Source organism: Trichechus manatus, unplaced genomic scaffold, assembly GCF_000243295.1.
Source record: "Trichechus manatus latirostris isolate Lorelei unplaced genomic scaffold, TriManLat1.0 scaffold00264, whole genome shotgun sequence".
NCBI lineage: Eukaryota > Metazoa > Chordata > Mammalia > Sirenia > Trichechidae > Trichechus > Trichechus manatus.
This window is the reverse complement of record NW_004444200.1, coordinates 484,284-507,885: the sequence shown is the minus strand read 5'-3', so window position 1 is coordinate 507,885 and position 23,602 is coordinate 484,284. Positions and strand designations below refer to the sequence as shown.

At 38.2% G+C, this 23,602-nt stretch overlaps 1 protein-coding gene across 9 annotated transcripts in view; it reads left to right on the top strand.

Moving 5' to 3' along the window:
* Positions 1-23,602, top strand: part of PARP4 (poly(ADP-ribose) polymerase family member 4) — a 207,402-nt gene that overhangs the window by 148,742 nt on the left and 35,058 nt on the right. For all 9 annotated transcript variants that reach the window (XM_023724840.1, XM_023724834.1, XM_023724838.1 and 6 more), the window contains 9 exons: positions 7,238-7,433; positions 8,561-8,628; positions 9,247-9,434; positions 12,274-12,373; positions 12,949-13,119; positions 13,611-13,691; positions 15,032-15,112; positions 16,213-16,308; positions 18,619-18,741. In XM_023724840.1, coding sequence (XP_023580608.1) covers positions 7,238-7,433; positions 8,561-8,628; positions 9,247-9,434; positions 12,274-12,373; positions 12,949-13,119; positions 13,611-13,691; positions 15,032-15,112; positions 16,213-16,308; positions 18,619-18,741 — 1,104 coding nt within the window. The remainder of the gene's footprint in view (positions 1-7,237; positions 7,434-8,560; positions 8,629-9,246; positions 9,435-12,273; positions 12,374-12,948; positions 13,120-13,610; positions 13,692-15,031; positions 15,113-16,212; positions 16,309-18,618; positions 18,742-23,602) is intronic.

Here is a 23,602-nt window from a genome sequence, read left to right as displayed (position 1 = left end):
GTAGATGTTTATTATGGTTATGTCTTCATGATAGATCGTCCCCTTAATCATTATATAGTGTCCTTTTTTGTCTTTTATGGTGGATTTTGTTTTAAAATCTATTTTGTCTGAGATTAGTGTTGCCATTCCTGCTCTCTTTTGGTAGTTGTTAGCGTGATATATTTTTTTCTAACCTTTGACGTTTAATAAATTCACGTCTTTGTTTCTAAAGTGTATCTCTTGTAGACAGCATATTGATGGATCCTGTTTTCTTATGCATTCTGTCACTCTCCGCAGAGACAGGAGTTTTTATGTTGTTCCTAAAATACAGGACTTGTAAGAAAATGTTGCTCATGCCTTATTTAAAATGCTTGTAAGACAAATAATTCTTGTAGTGGGTCAGATAAAGATACATTTAGGTTCTTGTTAGTATAGTTTATTGGCCTACTTGTTCTTGTTACCCTTAAGCCCCCAAATTAAAGTATTACTTTCTGTTCAGCTTTTTACTTGATACTGAGGGGCATGTATTTGTCTAGCTCTGGAATTACTTTCAACCAATAGCACTTTTTTCTTTCCTCTGTGCTGTGTTCATGAATAAGGCCATCCAGAACCCACAGGTAACCATTCTTACCACACAGTGATGTCCGCCTGCCCCTGTTGTAAATCACTGTGTTGGGTTAAACCAAGATGAAATTTGCTAATGCCTTTCTATACTTAGCTAATGTGATCTGGAGCAATTGGGTATACTAAATGAACACTTGCTTTGCGCATTTTTAATTATTTGTCTTTTTGTTGTAAAGGTGTTGGATTTTTTTGTAGATTTTAGAGATCAGACTTTTTTCTGATTTGTAATGTTCAAATTTTTTTTCCCAGTCTGTAGGTTCTCTTTTTACTCTTTTGGTGGAGTCTTTTGATGGGCATTAAGTTTTTAATTTTTAGTAGAGGCCGGTTATCTAGCTTATCTTCTGGAGTTTGTGTGTTGTTATCCTGTTAATTCAGTGTATTAGGTCCTCTAGCATTGATTCTACTTTTCCTTCTATGAACTTTATAGTTTTTGGCTGTATGTTTAGGTCTTTGATCCATTTGTAATTAGTTTTGTATGTTATATGAGGTATGGGTTCTGTTCCTTTTTTTTGCATATGGATGCCCAGTTTTGCCAGCACCATTTGTTAAAAAGACTGTCTGTTCCCTATATGATGGACTTTGGGCCCTTGTTGAAGATCAAGTTACTGTAGGTAGATGGATTTACATCTGGGTTCTCAGTTCTTTTCCATTGGTCAATGTATCTGTGATTGTACCAGTACCAGGCTGTTTTGACTACCGTAGCTGTATAGTAGGTTCTGAGGTCAGGTAGTGGAAGTCCTCCTACTTTATTCTTCTTCTTCAGTAGTACTGTACTTATTGGGGGCTTCTTCCTTTTCCATATAAAGTTAATGATTAGTTTTTCCATCTCTTTAAAGAATATTGTTGGCATTTGGATCAGGATTGCGTTGTATTTGTCGATTGCTTTGGGTAGAATTGTCATTTTCACAATGTTGAGTCTACCTATCCATGAGAATGGTATGTTTTTCCATTTATTTAGATCCGTTTGGGTTTCTTGCAGTAGTGTTTTGTAGTTTTCTTTGTATAGGTCTTTTACATCCCTGGTTAAATTTATTCCTAAGTATTTTTTTTTTTTTTAGGGCTTATTATAAATGGTGTTATTTTCCTGATTTCCTTTTCATTGTTCTCTTTATTGGTGTATAGGATTCCAACTCATTTTTGTATATTTATCTTGTATCCTGACACTCTGCTGAATCTTTCTGTTAGTTCCAGCGCTTTTCTCATGGAGTCTTTTGGGTTTTCTGTGTATAGTATCATATCATCTGCAAATAGGGACAGTTTAACTTCTTCATTACCAATTGGGATGCCCTTTATTTCTGTTTCTTGTCTTATTTCTCTAGCTAGAACTTCCAGCACAATGTTAAATAGGAGTGGTGATAAAGGGCATCCTTGTCTTGTTTCTGTTCAAGGGGAATGTTTTCAGCCTCTCTCCATTAAGAATGATGCTGGCTGTTGGTTTTGCATAGATGCCCTTTATTACATTGAGAAATTTCTCTTCTATACCTCTTTTATTGAGAGTTTTTATCAGGAGTGGGTGTTGGACTTTGTTGAATGCCTTTCCTGCGTCAATCGAGATGTTCATGTGAATCTTATCTTTCGTCTTATTTATGTGGTGGATTGCGTTGATTTATTTTCTAATGCTGAACCATCCTTGCATACCTGGTATAAATCCTACTTGGTCATGATGTATTATTTTTTTTGATATGATGCTGAATTCTGTTGGCTAGAATTTTGTTGAGAATTTTTGCATCCATATTGATGACAGATATTCGTCTGTAATTTTCTTTTTTTGTGGTGTCTTTTCCGAGTTTTGGTATCAGGGTTATGCTGGCTTCATAGAATTAATTCAGAAGTGTCACCTCCTTTTCTATGTTTTGAAATAGTTTGAGTAGTACTGGTGTAAGCTCTTATTCTGAATGTTGTAGAGTTCTCCAGTGAAGCTATCTGGGCCGGGGTTTTCTTTTGTTGGCAGTTTTTTTAATGACCTTTTCAATCTCTTGTCTTGTTATGGGTCTGTTCAGATTTTCTACATCACTTTGTGTTAGTTTTTGTAGGTAGTGTGATTCTAGAAACTGACCCATTTCCTCTTCGTTTTCAAATTTGTTGGAGTACAGTTTTTGATAATACTCTGTTATGATCCTTTGTATTTCTGTTGGGTCTGTTGTAATGTCCCGCATTTCATTTCTTATTTGGGTTACTTGCAACTTCTCCTCTCTTTTGTTAGTTTGTTGACTTTGTTGTTTCTTCCATTAAGAACCAACTTTTGGTCATGTTGATTCTTTCTATTGTTTTCCTATTCTCTATTTCATCTATTTGTGCTCTGATCTTTATTGTGTCCTTTCTTTTGGTTGCTGTAGTCCTTTTTTGCTGGTCTCTTTCTGTTTGTTCAAGTTGGGTAGTTAATGTTTTCATTTTGTCCCTTTCTTCTTTTTTTGATGTGTGCATCTATTGCTATAAAGTGTCCTCTGAGGACTGCTTTTGCTGTGTCCTAAATGTTTTGGTATGATGTGTTTTCATTCTCATTTGATTCTAGGAATTTTTTTATTCCATCTCTGATTTCTTCTAGTACTTAGTGGTTTGTAAGCAGAGTGTTATTCAGTTTCCGTGTAATTAACTTTTTTTCTTTACTCTTCCTGTTGTTAATTTCTACCTTGATGGTGTTGTGGTCAGAGAAGATAATTTGTATTATCTCAGTGTTTTGGATTTTGTTGAGGGTTACTTTGTAGCCTAAGATGTAGTCTACTCTGGAGAACGTTTCATGTGTGTTGCTAAAGAATGTGTAGTTGGTAGCTGTTAGGTAGGGTGTTCTATATATGTCTGTGAGGTCAAGTTGACTAATCGTGTCCTTTAAGTCTTCTGTATCTTTGCTGAGTTTCTTTTTAGATGTTTTGTCTTTTACTGAGAGTGGTGTGTTGAAGTCTGCTACTATTATTGTGGAACTGTCAGTTTCTCTTCTCAGTGCTGTTAGAGTTAATGTATTTTGAAGCCCTGTCATTTCTTGTGTAGATGTTTATTATGGTTATGTCTTCATGCTGGATCATCTCTTTAATCATGATATAATGCCCTTCTTTGTCTTTTATGGTGGATTTTGTTTTAATGTCTATTTTATCTGAGATTAGTATTGTCACTCCTGCTCTTTTTTGGTAGCTATTTGCTTGATATATTTTTTCCATCCTTTGATTTTTAGTAAATTTATGTCTTTGTTTCTAAGGTGTGTCACTTGTAGACAGTATATTGATGGATCCTGTTTTTTTTAATCCATTCTGTCACTCTGCATCTCTTTATAGGTGCGTTTAAATACAGTCAGTGTAATTATTGATAGGTGTGAGTTTATTGCTGTCATTTTGTAATGCTTTTTTCGTGGTGCTGACATTCTCTTTGTTCCTCATATACTCCTGTGTGGAGTTCCCTTTGTTTGTGGATTTTTTTTTTCCATTTCTTTTTTTTTTTTTTTGTAGATTTTGATTTAACTAAGATTTTATGTTTTTTTTCTTTATTTTGATGAGTAGGTTTGTTAACTTTCTTTGCGGTTACCTTGAAATGTACCCTTATATTCCTAGGTTTGGACTAGTCTATTATTACATGGTATCATCTTGCCTTCCTCTCCATTAGAATTTTGTACACCTACACCATTTATTCCCTCTTTTATTGTTCTGATGTTGTCATTTACAGGTTAACCTCTCTGATTCCCTGTTGTAATTCTTTTGTTTTTGGATAGTTCCTGAGAGTTCATTTCCTAGGTAGGTATCTGGCTGGTACAATCTTACCTCCTAGATTCAGCCTGTGGTTTGATGTTGTTCTTAGACTGAAGGACTCCCTTTAATATTTCTTGTAAGTTTGGTTTGTTTTTTACATAGTCCCTTAATTTCTGTTTATCTGGAAATGTCCCAATTTCACCATCATATATTAACTAGAGTTTTGCAGGATATATTATTCTTTGTTGGCAATTTTTTTCTTTCAAGGTTTTATATATGACATCCCATTGCCTTCTTGCCTTCATGGTTTCCGCCAAATAATCCAAGCTTAGTCTTATTGTTTCTCCTCTGTATGTGCCTTTCTTTTTTTTCTGGAGCTGCTCTCAGGATTCTTTCTTTGACTTTGATTTTTGCAAGTGTGATTATGATATGCCTTGGTGATTCTCTTTGGGGTCTATCCTGTATGGGGTTCATTGAGCTTCTTGGATGGCCAGCTTTTCATGTTTCCTTATACTGGGGAGGTTTTCTGTTAGCAGCTCTTCAGTGATCCTCTGTGTTTTCTGTTTTCTACCCGTGTTCTGGAACTCCAGTCACTCGCAGATTTTTGCTTTTGATTTTATCCTACATAATTCTCAGGGTTTCTTTATTTTTCTTTGTTTTTTTTTCTTATTTTTCCTCAAACAGAGTTGGATCCAAGTGTTTGTCTTCAATTTTGCTGATCCTGTCTTCCATCCATTCAGACCTGCTCCTCAGCCCTTCTGTTACACTGTCCATTTCTGAAATCTTGTTGTTTATCTTTTGGATTTCTAATTGTTGTTTTTGTGTAGTTTCTAGTTGTGAATTTATTTTGGCATTTTATTCTTGTATTATTTTCCTGAATAATTCCATTTTTTTGTCTATATTTTTCATGAATTTGTCTGCCTTTTCCATGAATTTGTCTATTTTTCCTCATTTTTATCTGCTTTTTGCTTCAACTCTTGGGTAGCTCTGAATATTAGAGATTCGAATTCTGTATCGGGTAGTTCTAGTGCCTTTTTTTCTACTGAAAAATCATCTGGTGTTTTATTTCGGGTGCCTACTGGTACTATCCTATCCTGTTTTTTTGTTTTAATATTCTCTGCTGTCTTCGGGACATTCAGTAGTTATTTTCCTTGTTTATTGATTGTAGATTTGTTTATTTTGTCGTGCTTTTTTGTTTTATTTGTTTATGTCTTATCAGGCTGGCTGTGCATTCTTTGACGTTTGCTCGTCTGTGGGCATGATATTTTCCACCTCCTTGTCCGATCGGCAGGGTCAGTCACTCAGCTAACGTGCAGTAGGGCAGGTCCATCTGAAGGGGAGTTACTTGGATGGGTTGTTTGTGGCACATACTAGGGTCGACAGGGTGGGCTGGGCATTAGTGCAGGGCATGTTGCAGTAGGCCATGCCTGTGCTGCTGGGGGCGTGATGTTCAGCACACTGTGCAGTTAGGCAGGAAGGAACGGGGCATTTGTGATCTGTGGCACTAAGATGGGTATGGGAAAGAGGATAGAGATGAGATAGAAACAGGAGCCAAAACCAAAAAACAAACAAACAAGAAGAGTGCTAAGGGAGCTTGCTGTTGGAGTGGAGAGATCAGAGACTGAGAAATGGAGAAAAAAGGAAAGGAAAAAAAAAGAAAACGGGTAAAATTAAAAAAGAAATAAATAAAAATTTGAAAAAAAAAGAAAAGCCCCCAGGGATCCCACTGGTGCAGCTGGGAAGACTGGGGAGGTAGCTCCCAAGCCACAAAGTACAGCCTGGCTAGAAAGGTTAGTAGTTTCACACAGTGCCAGGTACTGAGGAGACAGGAAGAGAAGGTAAGTATAGAGAGACGAGAAACGGAGAAATGAATAAAGACAAAAAGGAAAGAAGAGAGAAAAGGAAAAGAAACAACAAAAAAATGAAAAAGTAAAAAGAAATGCCCCCTAGGGTTCCCACTGCGCAACTGCACAGACTTGGGAAGTAGCTCCCAAGCCGCACAGTACAGGCCGCCTAGAAGGGGCTCTCAAGCTGAGAAAAGAAAAAGAAAACAAACAAACAATAAATAAAAACAGAACAAATCAAAACAAACAAAAAAGCCCCAGGGATCCCACCAGCGTGGCAGTGCAGGTTGGGAAGCAGTTCCATAGTCGAGTGGCAGTTCAAGGCTTTCATGAAGAAGCAAAGATGGCAGACGGAGCCAGATATTTGAGAGAAAGGAGAGGGAGGTGGTGAGAGGTATGGAAGAAATCAAAAGAAGCAGAAAAAAGCAACACCGGCAACAAAGAAATGGCACTCAGGGTGTGGGCCATTGTGGGCAGGTGGAACTCAAGTGGTATAGGGCTGAACCTGGTGTCTCCCGGCCAAGAGATTGTGACCGCAGGAAGCAGAGGAGGCTGAGTGGGGGTGAAGAAGGGTGGAGGGTGGGAAAGCGTATATCTCTGGTTACCAGTTGTTCTGTCTGCTGCTGGGAGTCCCGTGAAGCTGCTTTTCTGTACTCCCTGTTCGCCGATCTCCGACAGGAGTCCAAGATGGTGAATCAGCTGCTTTAGCTGATAGGAGACCTCTGCATGTATCTCTCCTCGCTGTCTGTTCTTTGTCAGTTTCTTATTCCATTCGGTGCTTGGCTGAGTTGTTTATCTCTTCATTTGATGCTTAGGCTTCCAGGATTGACATTTTTCTCTGTCTGGCTTAGTTTTTCAGGTCTTTGCTTTGGAGGGACAGCTGGTGCTTCTATCTTATAGTACCATTTTGCCCCTCGTCACCAATTTTTCATAGACCACTCTTTTTCTCTGTTACTGTATCCCAATTACATGTCTTTAATTTTTGTCCACTGTTTAGAAAGATTGTGTGGGTAGGTTTTTAGACTGAAATTTTATGGTTTCTTGACACATAAAGTAGTAGAGATATAAATAAGTCAGAGCATTTTAAGTTATAAGCTTTTTTTTTTTTTCTTTTAGGCTTGCATGCTTGTCTTTCAGCCAGATTTCAATATCACCCTCCCTGAAACAGCCAAGAGGAGTGAAGTGATTATCTGTCTTGATTGTTCCAATTCTATGAAGGGTGAAGCATTCTTGCAAGCTAAGAAAATTGCCTTATATGCACTGTCCCTGGTGGATAAAAACCAAAAAATAAACATTGTCAAGTTTGGTACAAGTAAGTATTCTGGGGCTCTGAGCCAAAGTGAGCTTCCTCTTTAATATCAACACACTGTTGTGTAGAGCTGAATCAGTGAACCCAAACTCATTTGTAGAATGAAAGGTAGCATAGGGTTGAAGATCAAGAGCTCTGGAGCCAGATTTCCTGGGTTCAAATTTCAGCTTTACTGCTAACACACAGGGTCGTCATGAGTCGGAATCAACTCGATGGCAACAACAACAGCAATAACCAATTACTAGCTATACATGTCACCTTATGCAAGTTTCTTGAACTTATGCCTCACTTTACTCATCTGTAAATGAGGTTAATATGTAGGCCCTACCTCATAGGGTTGTTGTGAGGATTGAGTTAGGTAAGGTGCTTAAAGCAGTGCATATTACGTAGCGAGTGCTATGTAAATATAACTGTTAGCATTATTACTGACTGAACCAAAAGCAAAACCCATCATCTAACAAGAATTAAAGTGCTAAGAATAAGAAGAAGAGAATATTTGAAATCAGTGCGGTCATAGAATATCTATAAGGAATGGTCAGGAAACATCAGATGAACACTATCAGAAGTAAAGTAACCCCATCCTCCAAGTTGGGCCACTGAAACATCTCAGCCTCCAGAAGACACCTCTTTAGAAAGGAGAGAAGGAACATAGCATGGAATGAAGGGGTATACCGTGTTCCAGTGATTCTTATATTCTGTGCCATTCAGCAGAAACCCTCTTCCACTTTACAGTTGAGCTGGGGTCTGCATGCTGCAGGGGGTAGAGGTCAAGTTAGCATAGGCAGTGCAAAGCATATGCATGGAGAGTACACCTTTCACCATGGCCAAGCTGCCTGTGCAATTTGGGACCTCTTGTACCTTTATATTCATGATATGTTTGAGAACAGAACATTTAATTTGAGTCATAACATTTTGAATAGTAAAATGCATATTTTGAATATACTAGAATTTATTATTTAAAGGGCTACTGTGTTAAACTGATAAAAGATAGTTTTCTTAAAAGTAAGGATGCACATAAATATACAATATAGTCTTCAAGATAGCGGTGATATAAAGTAACATTATTGTTTATTAATAGTCAATAAAGTGAATACTTAATGGTAACACCTCATGCCAATCTTATTATGCAGGTTACAAGGAATTATTTTCATATCCTAAGTATATCACAAGTAATGAGATGCCAACAGAGTTCATTATGGTGAGTAAAAGAGCATTCCTTGATCTCCTGTGTTTTTCTATCGAATTTTAGTAGTACTGTTGAGGTTTTGCTCTCCGTGAGGCCACCATCAGAAAAGCCCTTATTCTTCAGTTTTTGTATATTGGCAGGCTCTTTTATTCCATTAATAAAAGTGATATGTACCCATTAAAGAAATATTGGATATTAAAGAGTAGAAAGAAAAAAATCACCCATAGCCCCACCATCCAAACGTAACCACCATTAATGTTTTGGAGTGTTTTCTTCTCTCTCTTTTTTTGTTTCTCTTAAAATGGGGCAAGCTGAGAGTAACCAGTCACTGCTTCAGTCTAGATTGGCAAACTTTTATATGACGTTTCTTCCCATAAGTGAAGTGAATGCAATAGTTCTTTGAAAACTGTAAAAAAGTAAATATGTACAAAGTAATAATATTATCATTACAGTGTGACATGAAAGTAAACTAAAAGGATGTCAGTATAGTTGTTCCATAAATGTGTAAGTAGAAAAAAGAAAATTTTCAATGACGGTATCTCTAGGAGGCATGTGCTTCAGGAAATGATGACAGTTAATGGTGAATATTCCCAATGATGAGTAAACAATCTCCTGCCTCATATCCTCCAGGCTGCTTCACCTACCATGGGAAATACAGACTTCTGGAAAACTCTCCGATATTTAAATTTGCTGTACCCTTCTCAAGGGCTACGGAACATCCTCCTTATATCTGATGGGCACATTCAGAATGAGAGCCTCACATTCCAGCTGGTGAAAAGAAATGTCCAACACACCAGGTTGTTCACCTGTGGCACTGGGTGAGTAGGCTGCAGGTAGGCTTTTTGGTTGGTTTGCACAGGATTTTTAAAAGTTTTGAAGTTAATTTAAAAAAAAAAAAATTGACATTGAGTCATTTCTGACTCGTAGTGACCTTATAGACAGAGTAGAACTGCGTCATAGGGTTTCCTAGGCTGTAATCTTTACGGAAGCAGACTGCCACATCTTTTTCCTACGGTGGCTGTTGGGTTTGAACTGCTGACCTTTTGGTTAGTAGCCGAGTGCTTAACCATTGTGCCTCCAGGGCTCGCTTGAAGTGATGCTAGTATGTAAAAGTTGTGTAGCTCAGAGGTAGAGAGCAAAGTCTCTAGGCCAGACTGCCTGGGTTTCAAAACCTGAGTCAGCCATTTGTTAGCTATGACCTTGGGCAAGTTGCTTAACCTTTTATCTGTAAAATGAAGATATAATAAAAATGTCTACCTCATAGACTTGTGAAAATTAAATCAGTTAACTTATGGAAAGCACTTAGAACTGTACTGACACATGGTAAGCACCAAATAAATATTAGATATTATTATTTTACATAAAAATCCAAATTTCCAAGCTGCCTTGAGATGTCTGAAGGTCTGGGAGCCCATCCTCATGAAGTTATGTTTAACTAGAGCTGAGCAGTACCTGCTGCTACTTCAGGTGGGCCTGGGCCAGCTAGTTGGACATAGTCCCCACCCAGTTTGTTTTGCTTGTTCATATTACCTTTCTGGCTACTGTGAGCATTTGAACTTTATAAAGTACAAGTAGAGTATAAATAGAATGTTCCTGCATGGAAGTGAAAACTCCTTGATTTTGGAATTGACCCTCTTTCCACTATATTTTGCTTTTTCTGATTGAACTGAGGTGTATGGTGGAAATAGTAGGAAAATGCTGAACAGAAGGTTCTAGACTGATGTTTGCACAGAGCATACTCCTCTAGTCTTGTCCCTGAAGCCCCCTGTACTTTCCCTGCAGACAGTTACCCTTTCAGAAAAGGATCTGCCAGGTTTCTTTGTTCTGAGGCAATACAAGGAGGCAACTCCTCTCCCCATACACTAAACATACCCTCACCTTGACACTTTGAGGGGATGGGGGTGGGGACAGGAAGTCCAGGTCAGCAGTGTTCCTCCGGCTGATCCAGGAGCCCTTGGGTGCTCGCTCCACTGCACTCAGGCCAGACCTGCCTGCCCCAGAGTGCTGCTAGATACACTCTCTCTCTCCTCTTGGCCCTTCCTTTGCAGTCACAGCTCCTGCTCCTGCTCTGTGATATCCAAGGCCTATCAGGGCATCACAGACCAAATTAAACTTATTCAACCTAGAGCAGACTCTAGCAGGAATTTGTAGTAATGGAGCTTTATGTAATTAGGTAGCACCTGTGAACTTGAAGCTAGTACCTGCTGTAGGGATCAGTCCTCTCTTTTCCACTGGTGGTATTCCTGCCTGAGCTGATGCACCAATAAATTTTTCCTGGTGTATGGCAATACTACCTACTTCCTTCCGACCAGACTCCACACTGCCACGGAACAGGCCTGCTGATACTTCTCTGGAGAAGCCCAGACCATGCTAATGAGCAAGGTTCAGATGCCATGGCTCAGAAAGCACCAGACACTGAGTGCTCATCACAAGGTAGACTGTGCTAGGTACTGGGGTGCAACATCAGGGGAGACTGGGAGAGTCCTGTGTTAAGAAGCTTTCATTCTAGTAGGCAGACAGTCAACAAGTAATCCTGCAAATTAGAGGGTGAGCTCTGGTTTTCGTAAGTGCTGGGAAGGAAATAGAGAAGTTGTGATCGAGGGTGAGTGGGGCTGGAGGGAGTTGGGGTCTGTTAAGACCATGAGTCAGAAAACCTCCCCTGAGGAGGTGATGCTGTGCTGGTTACACGACCCAGCCTGAAGGAGCTGCAATTTTCATGATTTACGTCAGTTTTTACGATCTTTCTAAATGCTGCCTCATTTTATACCTACATTTTTGCGTTTACAAACTTTAGTAATACAAGTTCTGCAGTAGTAGCGATCTTTGGTTCTGTCTTCTTCTCGTTGAAATAACTTGTCCTCTGCAGTCCCCACAATGGGAACACAAAAAAGATTCTAACCAGCCTGACTAACCTGATGAAATCTAGAAAATACAAATGAACTTTGTCTTAAGGATTTTCTAATCAACATTATGATCATTGCCAGTTAATTTTGGCAACAAAAGATAAAATCAGTGTTTAGCTTGGGCTAAAAAATACCTTAGAAATAATTTTAAAGTATTTTTTTCTGAAAAATAATTGATCATTTTTATAATATTTCAGGAGGAAACTTTCCAAGAAAGGCATTCTTGATTATTGAGAGAAACTTAATAGGATGCTTGTCACTTAAATATGAAAGATTTTCTTTGCTAGAGTGAGAGTCACTTCTTTTATAACTTGTGCTATCTAGATGTGATGTATCAAAATTTAAGATGCAGACTCTGTTAACACATTTGCCAGTTCTTGGCCTTTGGGATCTGCTTCAGGTAACTTAGACATTTCATCAGAAGTAGTTGATCTCTTTTGATACCTTTGGGGTTTTTTCAGAATCATCTACTCTCTCCATAGGTAAACCAGAAGTCAAGAGTTCTACCTTTTTCCTTATTTCTATTGTCAAAGATAAGTAAGTCCTCTGATATGTGGGAGCTGAAATTACCCAAACCTTCAGATATATCATACTGTCTGTTACAAGTTTTCTCTCTCTAACCTCAGATGTAGAAGAGTAAATTCTTCTTGTAATGCTTCTTCTATTCAGTTTTGAGCTTTGTCAACATTGTTCAAATGTACTTCGAAAGTTTTCTAAAATTTCTTGAAAATTAAAACATGTGGAATGTGATTAGTTCTACAGCAAATCATCATATCTTAAGGACTTTGTCCCAGTGTGGTGCCGGAGTATTTGAATATTTTAACTCAAAATCCAAGCATAGCTGGAAAACGCAGGTACGATTTTTAAACATCTTATATATAGTCTTACGTTTACATGTGGAAATATTATCTTCTTACAAGGATAGTAACAGTAACTCTTATGCTTTCGTTAACGGAATGAGGAGCCATAAAGAAGCTAAAGCTACCGAAGGTCTGACCACCTGCCCTAATGACCATTTGTCTCGTATCTAGCAGGAACACAGTCAATACTTAACTCATTCTTCTAGCTCATAATTTGATTTCTGCTTTGTAAGTGTCATGGCTTGATTTTAAAAAGTGTTACATAGGTTTTGTTAGCATGAATTTTTATAACTGGAATCTACTCCATACCTATAGTTAAAGTTTAGTAATTAGCTAATGAAATAATTTTAGGATGTTTTGTGAATTTCAGTTATGTGATAATGCTATTATAAAAAATTCTATATAGTTGCTTTTAAAAGAGTACCTGTAGCAGGAAGGACAAAAAAAACAAAGAGCAACAATCCCAAAGGATTGAATATAAAATTCATTTTAAATGTTAAATAACACCATCAGCACTGTGTTTCCTGGATGTAAAATTGAAAAAGGAATAATTCATCTTTTCTAAATAGATAGAAGACCAAATGACTAGATTACACTCTCCGAGTTGCCACTCTGTCTCTGTCAAATGGCAGCAGCTAAGCACGAATTTGCCTGAGCCCTTGCAGGCACCAGCGTGGGTGCAGTCTTTGTTCCACAATGACCGCCTCCTCGTCTATGGGTTTATTCCGCATTGCACACAGGTACAAAGGCGCATAGTTTGTTTCACTACGGAAAGAGCAATGTATTTTGGTAATAATTGTCTTTTTCTTGTTTTTTTATTTTAACTCCCCCACTTCCAAATCATTATATGCTGGCAAACTTTCTTCTGCTGGGAACATGTTGTTGTTAGGTACCGTTGAGTCAGTTCTGACTCATAGCGACCCCATGTACAACAGAACGAAACACTGCCCAGTCCTGCACGGCCCTCACAATCGTTGTTATGCTTGAGCCGATTGTTGCAGCCACTGTGTCAATCCATCTCATTAAGGGTCTTCCTCTTCTTTGCTGACCCTCTACTTTACCAAACATGATGTTCCTCTCCAGAGCTAGCTGGTGGTTAACCAGGAGTGCTGGAGAGCCTTTAAATTCCATTTCAGAAGGGAGAGTAAATCATGGAAGGAATCACTATTAGACTAACTAAGACACTGTGGAGTAGAAAAGCTAATGAGGAATTATTTTTTTACCAATTCAGGCAACTCTATGTGCATTAATTCAAGAGAAGGAATTTTGTACAATGGTATCAACTACAGAACTTCAGAAGACAACTGGAACTGTAAGATTTAAAATTTAAAATATGGACGCAGTGTTCCAAAGTTATATTTTTATATTTTAATATATAATGCTTCATCTACTTACTTCTTTTGTTGTTTTTCTGCACTGAAATTTCAACATGCAATATGAAGGATTGTTGTCTGTACAAATGAGAACACTTTCCTTAAGTTTCTAATGCAGAGGGACTTTATCTGGGGTTCAGTGTCCATAGATGAGCTTCAGTGGGTGTGAATAAAATTAAATATGGCGGTTTATGTATGAAAAGTTTTCTAGGGAGATCTCAAAGATAGCCATACCTCAATAAAAGTTAAGTGCTTCCGGTCTACCTGTTTTTTTTTTTTTTTACTATTAAGTATAACAGTACTAGAATAAGAGTAAACCATATCATATATTGAGACTATGTTTGTTTTTTCTGTTTTTGGATTAAAAGCAAATGAATTATCATCAAAAATTTTGCAGTATTTGCATTAGTACTGAATCCACTGTAGTTAGACTTTGAAAATTCTTAATCTGTATGTACTGATTACATGTAGCTTGCTATTAATTGGAGTACTTGTATGACCAGATAAACCATTTCCCATATATTGCTGAAGTTTTTAAAAATAAAATATATCTTGCTTTTTGACACTGAATCAATAATTGTTGACTTATTACTTGCTAGTGATTTATGAATAGAACTTAAAGGAACTTAAGAACTTAAAGCTACATTGCTTTAAAAATTGAATCTGGGGGGAAGAGATCTTTTTCCATTAAATGACAATTTTAATAGTCATACTTCCTCTATGAACTCTGACCTTATCAATAACACAATTACAAGACTTGGAGTTGTCACTGAAAGCAGATATTACCGTTCAAGATCAGTTGCATTTCTTAGTCATTTGAGAGAAAAGGAGGAAATCCTTCATAGTGCAATTTTTGCTGCTCTTGCTCTCAGAGCATGTTAATTTTGGATATGTTCATGTTGGGCATCACAGGGACTAAGCTGGCTCTTCCTACAGTAAAGAAACGGTTTTAAAATTTTGAAATAAATTGAATTTGTATAATGGCCTTTTAAAGAAAAGGCAAAACTGTAGGGACAGAAAACAGATCAGTGGTTGTTGCCAGGGGCTGAAGCTGGTTAGAGGGGCACGGGGAATATTTTAGAATGAACGACATGTTCTGTGTATCTTTATTTCAGTTGAGGTTGTGCAACTGTATACATTTGTTAGAGGTCATCAAACTACACTTTAAAAGGGTGCATTTAATGTATGTAAATTATACTTCAATTTAAAAAATGGTATTCTATACAAGTCTTTAATTAGAAGCCATTGGAATCTTTTTTCCTCTGCCTCCTAAACACAGATGATTCACAAGCTGACAGCCCGAGCTCTCGTTAGAGATTTTGAATATGGCATTCTCCATGAAAATGAAACACATCACCAGGTCTGTTCTTTTCATAGTAGAAACCATTGCACATTGTTCTTGGTCATTCTTAAATTGATTTATCTTCAAAAATGTCAAGTCAGGACAGCTGGGTGGAAAAGATGAGTGTGATTGTGGGAGGCCTCATTGCATCTGTCATATCTGTGTCTGGGGTGCAGGGTACTCAGTAAATGCATGTTGAATGAATTACCTAGGGAAAGAACGCTAGTGGTTTCCTGAGAATTCAGTCAGGGGAGGAAAGAGAACATTTACTAACTGTCTGTAATGGCTATGATCTCATTTCATTCTTACAACAAACCCATGTTGTAGGTGTTAGTATTCCCATTTTACTAATGAAGAAACTCAGGTGCACAAGGGGTTAGGGACCTGCCTCAGGACACACAGCAGAGCCAAAGTCCACCTTGCCCCTCCTGACTGTGCTGATGGCCCCTAGTCAAGGGTCTACTCAGCCACCTACTCTGACTGTCCTGGAGTCTCTCATGGGCTGGGATCTCAAATGTGGCCGGGGGCATTAGTGTTCAGTGCCATCCCTAAAGGAGGGTGCCTGTGTGCCACTCAGGGGTCTGGATGCCCTGCAAGCAGTCGTGGCCAGTAAAAAACTGCCTCTTGCTTTTCCCAGGACTTCTTTATTGCCCTCTGATTAGCAGGTTTATGTTCAGTTTTCTTAAGGTCGTTTTTCCCTTTGAGAGGCAGCACTGAACTCAGAGGTGGGCAGCCTGGCTCCTAATCAGCCCTGCCACTGACAAGTCACCCAGCCTCTCCAAGCTTTGATTCCTTGTCTTTAAAATGGGAACCAGAACATCTGCCTCACAAGTTGTATGTAAAAGAATAAGAAATTATAAAGAGCTACATAAAAATTAATTATTTTTTCTGACTTAGTTCATCAGTTGATCTTATTTTGCAGGGAACGTTGGAGTCACCTATTTGATATTTAAATAGGATCATTGACTAAATATTTACTTTGAAATACTAATAAAATGATGTATTTGTCATAGAAAAACAACTTTTTAGATTATTTAATACTCTTTTAATTGGTCATACGTAGGTAAATAGTAAAAAATAAAACAGGACATGATTTCATTTGTTTTCTTCTATCCTAGATGAAGAAGCAGATCTTGAAATCGCTGATTATTAAAATCAGTAAAGAAAACTCTCTCCTAACACAATTTACAAGTTTTGTGGCAGTTGAAAAAAGGGTATGTATTGTTGTTAATTCATGGTTAAATTATTTATCTTTACATACTGTGAAAATTACTCTTGCTCTGATTGCTAATCTGCTCTTCACAGGAAGAAATCCCAAACACAGGATTTTTCCCATTTATGTGATGTAGCATGGTGGAAAGCACTGAGTTTAATGTCAAAGAGAACTGGGCTTCAATCTGATTAACCTTAAGTAGTAAATAAGTAAAGTTTGGATTAAACCATTGCTCATTATTATTATTATTATTGATATAACTAAAGAATAACATTTAAAATGACTTTATTTAGAACTGATTTTTTTAATAATATACAAGGCATAGTTTTTACAGAACCCTAAATTTATTTCACAGATGCATTTTTGTCAAGTTCATATCAATATCCCTGTTTATTTCCATGAGAGATGCAAAGTTTCATATAAAGGGTGGGGGGAGGGAAACACTTTCAAGTAGGCCTAGTTAGAATTTTTTGTATGTGGAAAAACAAAAAGTGACTAGACCAGGGCCAGCCTTGTTGGGCATTGTAAAACTGTACAAATAGATTGATGCATAATAAGAATTTCAGTCCCTAAAGAAGATTCCTGGATATTTTTATACAGTTGATGTTCTTCATTCTCCCTGACTCCACACTTAAAATCCCCAGAAGTTTGCTTCCCCTTTCCTGTTATCTCGGTGCTTTGAAGTCAGTAGGTCCGGATTATAATAAAATATGACAAGGGCTGGCAGCTACCAGACATAGCATCAGCAGTTCTCAGTGATGGTATCCTGCTCATTGAGTGAGGATTGCATTCTGTACTAGGAGGATGAAACATGTAACTCCTGCAGAGCCAGTGAGGCCTCTACATAGTCTATGACCCTCATCATCCTGCCTCCTCAAGACTTTTCCCAGGGGTTCAGATATGACCTAGAATGCTAAGGTAGAAGTCAAACTGGTTGGTGGCCCTTACCATAACTAGCCCAAACAAAAAAAACCAAACCTGTTGCTGTCTAGTGGATTCTGACTCATAGCGACCGTAGGACAGAGTAAAACTGCCCCACAGGGTTTCCAGTGCTGTAAATCTTTACAGAAGCAGACTGCCACATCTTTCTCCTGCGGAGCAGCTGGTGGGTTTGATCTGCCGACCTTTTGGTTAGTAGCCGAGTGCTTTAACCACTGAGCCACCAGAGCTCCATATATCCAGCCACAGATGTGTTTTATTTATTCTGACAGTGTTTTCAAAAAATTGTTTTAGTTACTTGAATTTATGGGGGATTGTTCCCAAAGACACATATTTCTTAATTTTCTTGAAAAATATGATGACCTGGCTATACTGCATTCCCGTTTTCACATGGCAGAGTTGAGTAGCAGCTCACATTCCAATCTCACAAGAACTTTGTTGAGCTGCAGTACCTACCTGGCCTCTTCACTTATTTTGCTCTTTGCCAGTAACTGAAGTCATCTGAGTTTTTAACACCTCTATGAGTTTCTGGAACAGCTGTTGCACTACCCCCATAGGAAAGAAACCCTTGATATTTGCACCAGAAGGCCTTCCTATTTCCACAGAATCCTCCAAGGCCAGTCCAAAGAGATAAACTTCTTCCCTTGTACCTTTGTGATTCAGGCATCACAGTGGTTTCAAAAGAGAAACAGCATTTTCACTATCCAGACGTCTCAGAGAAATTCATTGCTTCGTTGTATAACAGTTAAGAGCAAAGTTCTTAAAGTCAGATAGACCTGGACTTGAATCTTGGTTAGACCAGTTACTGGCTTTGTGCAAGTTACGTAGCCTCAGTGTTCTCATTAGTGAAATGGGGCTAATAACAATACCTACTTCCATGGCTTATGAGGAGCGGAGACAAGAAGAGGCCAGGAGGATCACTGAAGCAGGGCTGCCTCACATTCAGGAAGGGCCACATCAGCATTAGGGCTTATGATGATCTCTCTAAATGAGTTAGGTATGTTATCATTTTTAATGTTATCATAGTTAATTTTAAGATATACTACAATTTTGTAATATTTTTAGCATTTCTTTTATTAATCCAAGAGCCTAAAAAAATTGAAAGGGCTCTAGACTTCCCTTACCCTCTGAGAGGCCATTTCTCCTTCATAAGTTGAAGAAGAAAATCCATGTAAAGCACTCAATGCACTGCCCAGCTCCCAGTAAGTGCTCAGATAGGAATATCATTCTACTGACTTGTGACTAAGGATACATGTTCCAGTCTTATGCACAATAATATTCCAGAGTAAACATTCACAGGCTTTAAAATGTATAATAGTAATTTCATTTGATAATGTCTGTTTTGGTTTCACCCAATTGTGATTCGATATAGGATGAGAATGAGTCACCTTTTCCTAATATTCCAAATATTTTGGAACTTATTGCCAAAGAAGATGTGGACTTTCTGCCATACATAACTTGGCAGGAGGAGCAATCAGGTGCCAGCATGACACAGGTAAATGTTAATTACCAAATAAATTAGTATTGTATTTTTATATTTTCATGATGGTGAGGGATCTAAAATAGCACCCTTGTGACCTGTATAGCAGAAACTGTTGTCTCCCTGATGATGAAAAATTTTTGCACATTTATGAAAATGTGCGTGACTGAGGAAGATGTATCAGGTAGACATTCGAACTGAGAGCCCAGGGTAGTTGTAAATTACAAGAGAACAAGTGTGGTTAAGCTTCATTCATGGACAGATAAACAGAAAATTAAAATCATTTACTCTAGGGAGCCACATCCCCAAGGAAACTCCCTTTCAGCTGATTGGCTGCTCATGACAGATCTCATCATGGAGGTGATTACATTATATCAGATCTCATTCTGGAGGTGATTACAGCTGCCAAAACACATCTTAACTGCCAAACCACTGAGAATCATGGCCCAGCCAAGTTGACAGAAAACCTTAACCATCACACTTCCATAGTCACAAGCCTACTAGATAAAAGAGAAATTGTAGTTGCCACAGAATAGATAGGTTGTGGCAGGGCTAGATGAGTGGACATGGCACAACTAGGCATCTCAAACCCATTTTGGAATGAGCCAAAGCTATAAACCAAAACTATATTAAAAAGCTAGCAGCAAGTTGGTCTTTGAATAGTGTTTCCAAAATCTGCAAGACATTTAGACATATGACAAATAAAATCCAAAGACAATAATGAACTGGGAAAAAATATTTGCAACAGACAGATTAACTTTTTTAATATATAAAGAGCTCTCGAAAATTATTAAAAAGACCAGTAATCCCATAGGAAAATAGGCAGAGTTTGATCATATATAAGCAAATAGTATGACTCTTAAACATATGAGAGATGCTCAACCTCATTGTTGCCGAGAAAAATGCCAATTAAGAATCCAGTGAAATTCTATTTTTTTTAAATCTATCAGAATGGCAAAGATCAAAAAGGAAGATAAGTGGAAGGTCATAAAATATAGCGGTTAAGAAAACAGGAGTTATGGTTTGAATCCCAGCCCCACTTAACTAGCTCTGTGACCTTAACCTCTCAGTGCTCCAATTCTTTGTGCTCTAAAATGGTGACAATAATTAAACCTATCTCACAGAGTTGTTGTGAATAGTAAATGAATTAGTACATGTAAGACCTTGAGAACATGTCTCATTCTTGGTAGGCATTCAATAATGTTAGCATTATTATTAGAAACAGTGCCTGGAAATGGTCTGATAGAGACTAGAGAAACCCCCAAGACTAATGCCCTAAGACAACCTTCTAACGGAAATTGAAGATACTCCCAGAGACCACCTCTCAGCCAAGTAATAGTCTGGACTATAAAATAAACAATAATACCCGCGAGGAATGTGCTCCTTAGAATAATCAACTGTACAGGACCAAAAGGACAGCGTTTGCCCAAAAGCAAGATGAGAAGGCAGGGAGGGGCAGAGAAACAGGATGAATGGAAACAAGAAAGCCAGGGAGGAAATGGGAATAGTGGTGACATGTTGTGGTGATTGCAACCAATGTCATGGAACAATTTGTGTCTGAAATATTGATGGAAAAACTAATTTGTTATATAAACTCTCACTTAAGGTATAATAAAATGTTAAAAAAAAAAAAAGAGTGTCTGGAAAAAGACACTTTCCTGCAAGCTGGTGGGAGTGTACAACCTTTTTGGAGGGCAATCTAGCAACATCTATACTACTATTATAAAGAGTAAGTCAGCTCTGTATGTGTTATTATAGAAAGATCTCTAAGATATATTAAGCAAGAAAAGCAAGATGGAGAACTCTGTGAATAATATGCTACTATAAATGCAGTATTAAAGCCCATGGAAGCAGCAGTCAAGAAGTCAAACATTGCATTGGGCAAATCTGCTGGGAAAGACCTCTTTAAAGTGTTAAAAAGCAAAGACGTCACACTGAGGGCTAACGTGCACTTGACCCAAGCCATTGTATTTTCAGTCACCTCATATGCATACGAAAGCTGGACAAGGAATAAGGAAGACTGAAGAATTGATGCATTTGAATTATGTTGTTGGTGAAAAATATTGAATATACCGTCAACTGCCAAAAGAATGTACAAATCTGTTTTGGAAGAAGTATAGCCAGAATGCTCCTTAGAAGTAAAGATGGCAAGACTTTGTCTCCTGTGCTTTGGATATGTTATTAGGAGGGACCAGTCCCTGGAGAAGGACATCATGCTTGGTAAAGTAGAGGGTCAGTGAAAAAGAGGAAGACCCTCAATGAGATGGATTGACACAGTAGCTATCATGGATTGAATTGTGTCCCCCAAAAAGATGTGTTATCAATTTGGCTAGGCCACGATTCCCAGTATTGTAATTGTCCACCATTTTATCATCTGATGTGATTTCCCTATATGTTGTAAATCCTACCTGTATGATGTTAATGAGGTGGGATAGGCAGCAGTTAATGAGGCAGGACTCGATCTACAGGATTGGGTTGTGTCTTGAGCCAATCTCTTTTGAGATATAAAAGACAGAAGTGAGCTGAGAGACAAGGGGACCTCATATCACCAAGAAAGTAGCATTGGGAGCAGAGCATGTCCTTTGGACCTGGGGTTCCTGCGCAAAGAAGCTCCTAGTCCAGGGGAAGATTGATGGATCTTCCTCCAGAGCCTACAGAGAGAGAAAGCATTCTCCTGGAGCTGATGCCCTGAATTTGGGCTTCTAGCCTACTAGACTGTGAGAAAATAAATTCCTCTTTGTTAAAGCCATCCATTTGTGGTTATTTCTGTTATAGCAGCACTAGATAACTAAGACAGTGGCTACAACAATGGGCTCAAACACAGCAATGATTGTGAGGATGGTGCGGGACCGGGCAACGTTTCGTTCTATTGTACATGGGGTCACTATGAGTCGGAACTGACTCGACAGCACCTAACAACAACAACACTTATGTACGAACAAAATAGGTGAAAAATGTTTTAGTGACTTTTTAATTTTCATTTCATTCTTTATGAATGAAGAGCATGTTTTCATATTCTTAAGGGTTCCACATATCTCCTTTTTTATGAACTGTCAATTCATGTCTTTTGCACTTTTTTATTGTGCTGTTTGTTAGTCATTTTCTTATTTATTTTAGGAAAGTTTATATATTTGGAGAATGAGCCCTTTGTAATATGAATTCCCCAAAATTGTTCATCTCATTTGAATTTATCCTGATAAGAAGTATGAAACCAACTTTATATTATTTTCCAAATGGCTACCCACTTTTCCCAATAGTGTATATTGAGTAATTGTTCTGTTCCTCCCATTGATTTGAAATACCTTTATGATCTACTAAATACCCATGTTTTGGAGTATATTGCTGGAGCATCTACTCTGTTCCATTGATCCATGTGTTTTAATTATTGTAGTTTTATAAAATACTTTAACATCTGATAGATCTAGTCCATCACTATTGCTCTTTTTCAGATTGCTAGTGTAATTCCAAAAACAATTTTTAAACCATATAAACATTATTTAAAAAATATTATTATTATTTTTTTAGTGATGAGTTCCATTTATTGAACATCCCCCACATGTCTGTCAGTTTGTCATACTGTAGTGACTTGTGTGTTGCTGTGATGTTGGAAGCCATACCACTGGTATTTCAAATACCAACAGGGTCACCCGTGATGGACAAGTTTCAGCAGAGCTTGCAGACTCAGACAGACTAGGAAGAAAGGCCTGGTGATCTACTTCCAAAAATTAGCCAAGGAAAATCCTATGGATCATAACAGAATATCATCGAGTACAGTGCTAGAAGATGAGCGCCCTAGGTTGGAAGGCACTCAATACACAGTGGCTGCAACAATGGACACAAGCATACCATGATTGTGAAGATGGTGCAGGACCCGGCAACGTTTCCTTCTGTTGTACGAGGGGTCACCATGAGTTGGAGCCGACTTGATAGCAACTGACAAAAACAGCAGCAGCATTTGGAGGATATTATTATCATCTTTCTTTTACAGATGAGAAAATTGAGGCTTTGAGAGATCAGGTGACTGCCCAGGATCAAGAGGGTTAGAATCTGAGTCTGGTTGATTCCGGAGACCTGAGTGCTAAACTGGTGCTCACTGGTTGGGAAGGTGTGTAATAAAAAATAGTTCCAGGTGAATGGGCAAGGGAGCTACTCACATTTATCCAATTCCAGGAATGGAGAAGATAAGATAGGTTTCAAAGAAAATAGACAGGCAGATTTTTTTTGTTTTGTTTTGTATTTTTTTTTTTTTAGTTTTTTTTTTTTTATTGTGCTTTAAATGGAAGCTTACAGTTCAAGTTAGTTTCTCATACAAAACTTTATATACACACTGCTATGTGACCCTAGTTGCACTCCCCATACTGTGACAGCATACTCCTTCTTTCCACCCTGGATTTACTGTGTCCATTCAACCAACTCCTGTCCCTTTCTGCCTTCTCATCCCTCCTTCTGGACAGGAGCTGCCCATTTAGACTCATGTATCTACTTGAGCTAAGAAGCACACTCTTCACTAGTATCATTTTATGTCTTATAGTCCAGTCTAATCTTTGTCTGCAAGAGTTGGCTTCAGGACTCGTTTGGCTTTGGGCTAACAGAGAGTCCGGGGGCCGTGTCTTCTGGGATTCCTGTAGTCTTAGTAGATCACTAAGTCTGATCGTTTTACTAGAATTTGAGTTCTGTACCCCACTTTTCTCCTGCTCCGCCAGGGACATTCTGTTGTGTTCCCTGTCAGGGTGGTCATTGGTAGTAACCAAGTACCATCTAGCTCTTCTGGTCTCAGGCTGATGGAGTCTCTGGTTTATGTGGCCCTTTTGTCTCTTGAGCTAATATTTTCCTTGTGTCTTTGGTGTTCTTCATTCTCCTTTACTCCAAGTGGGTT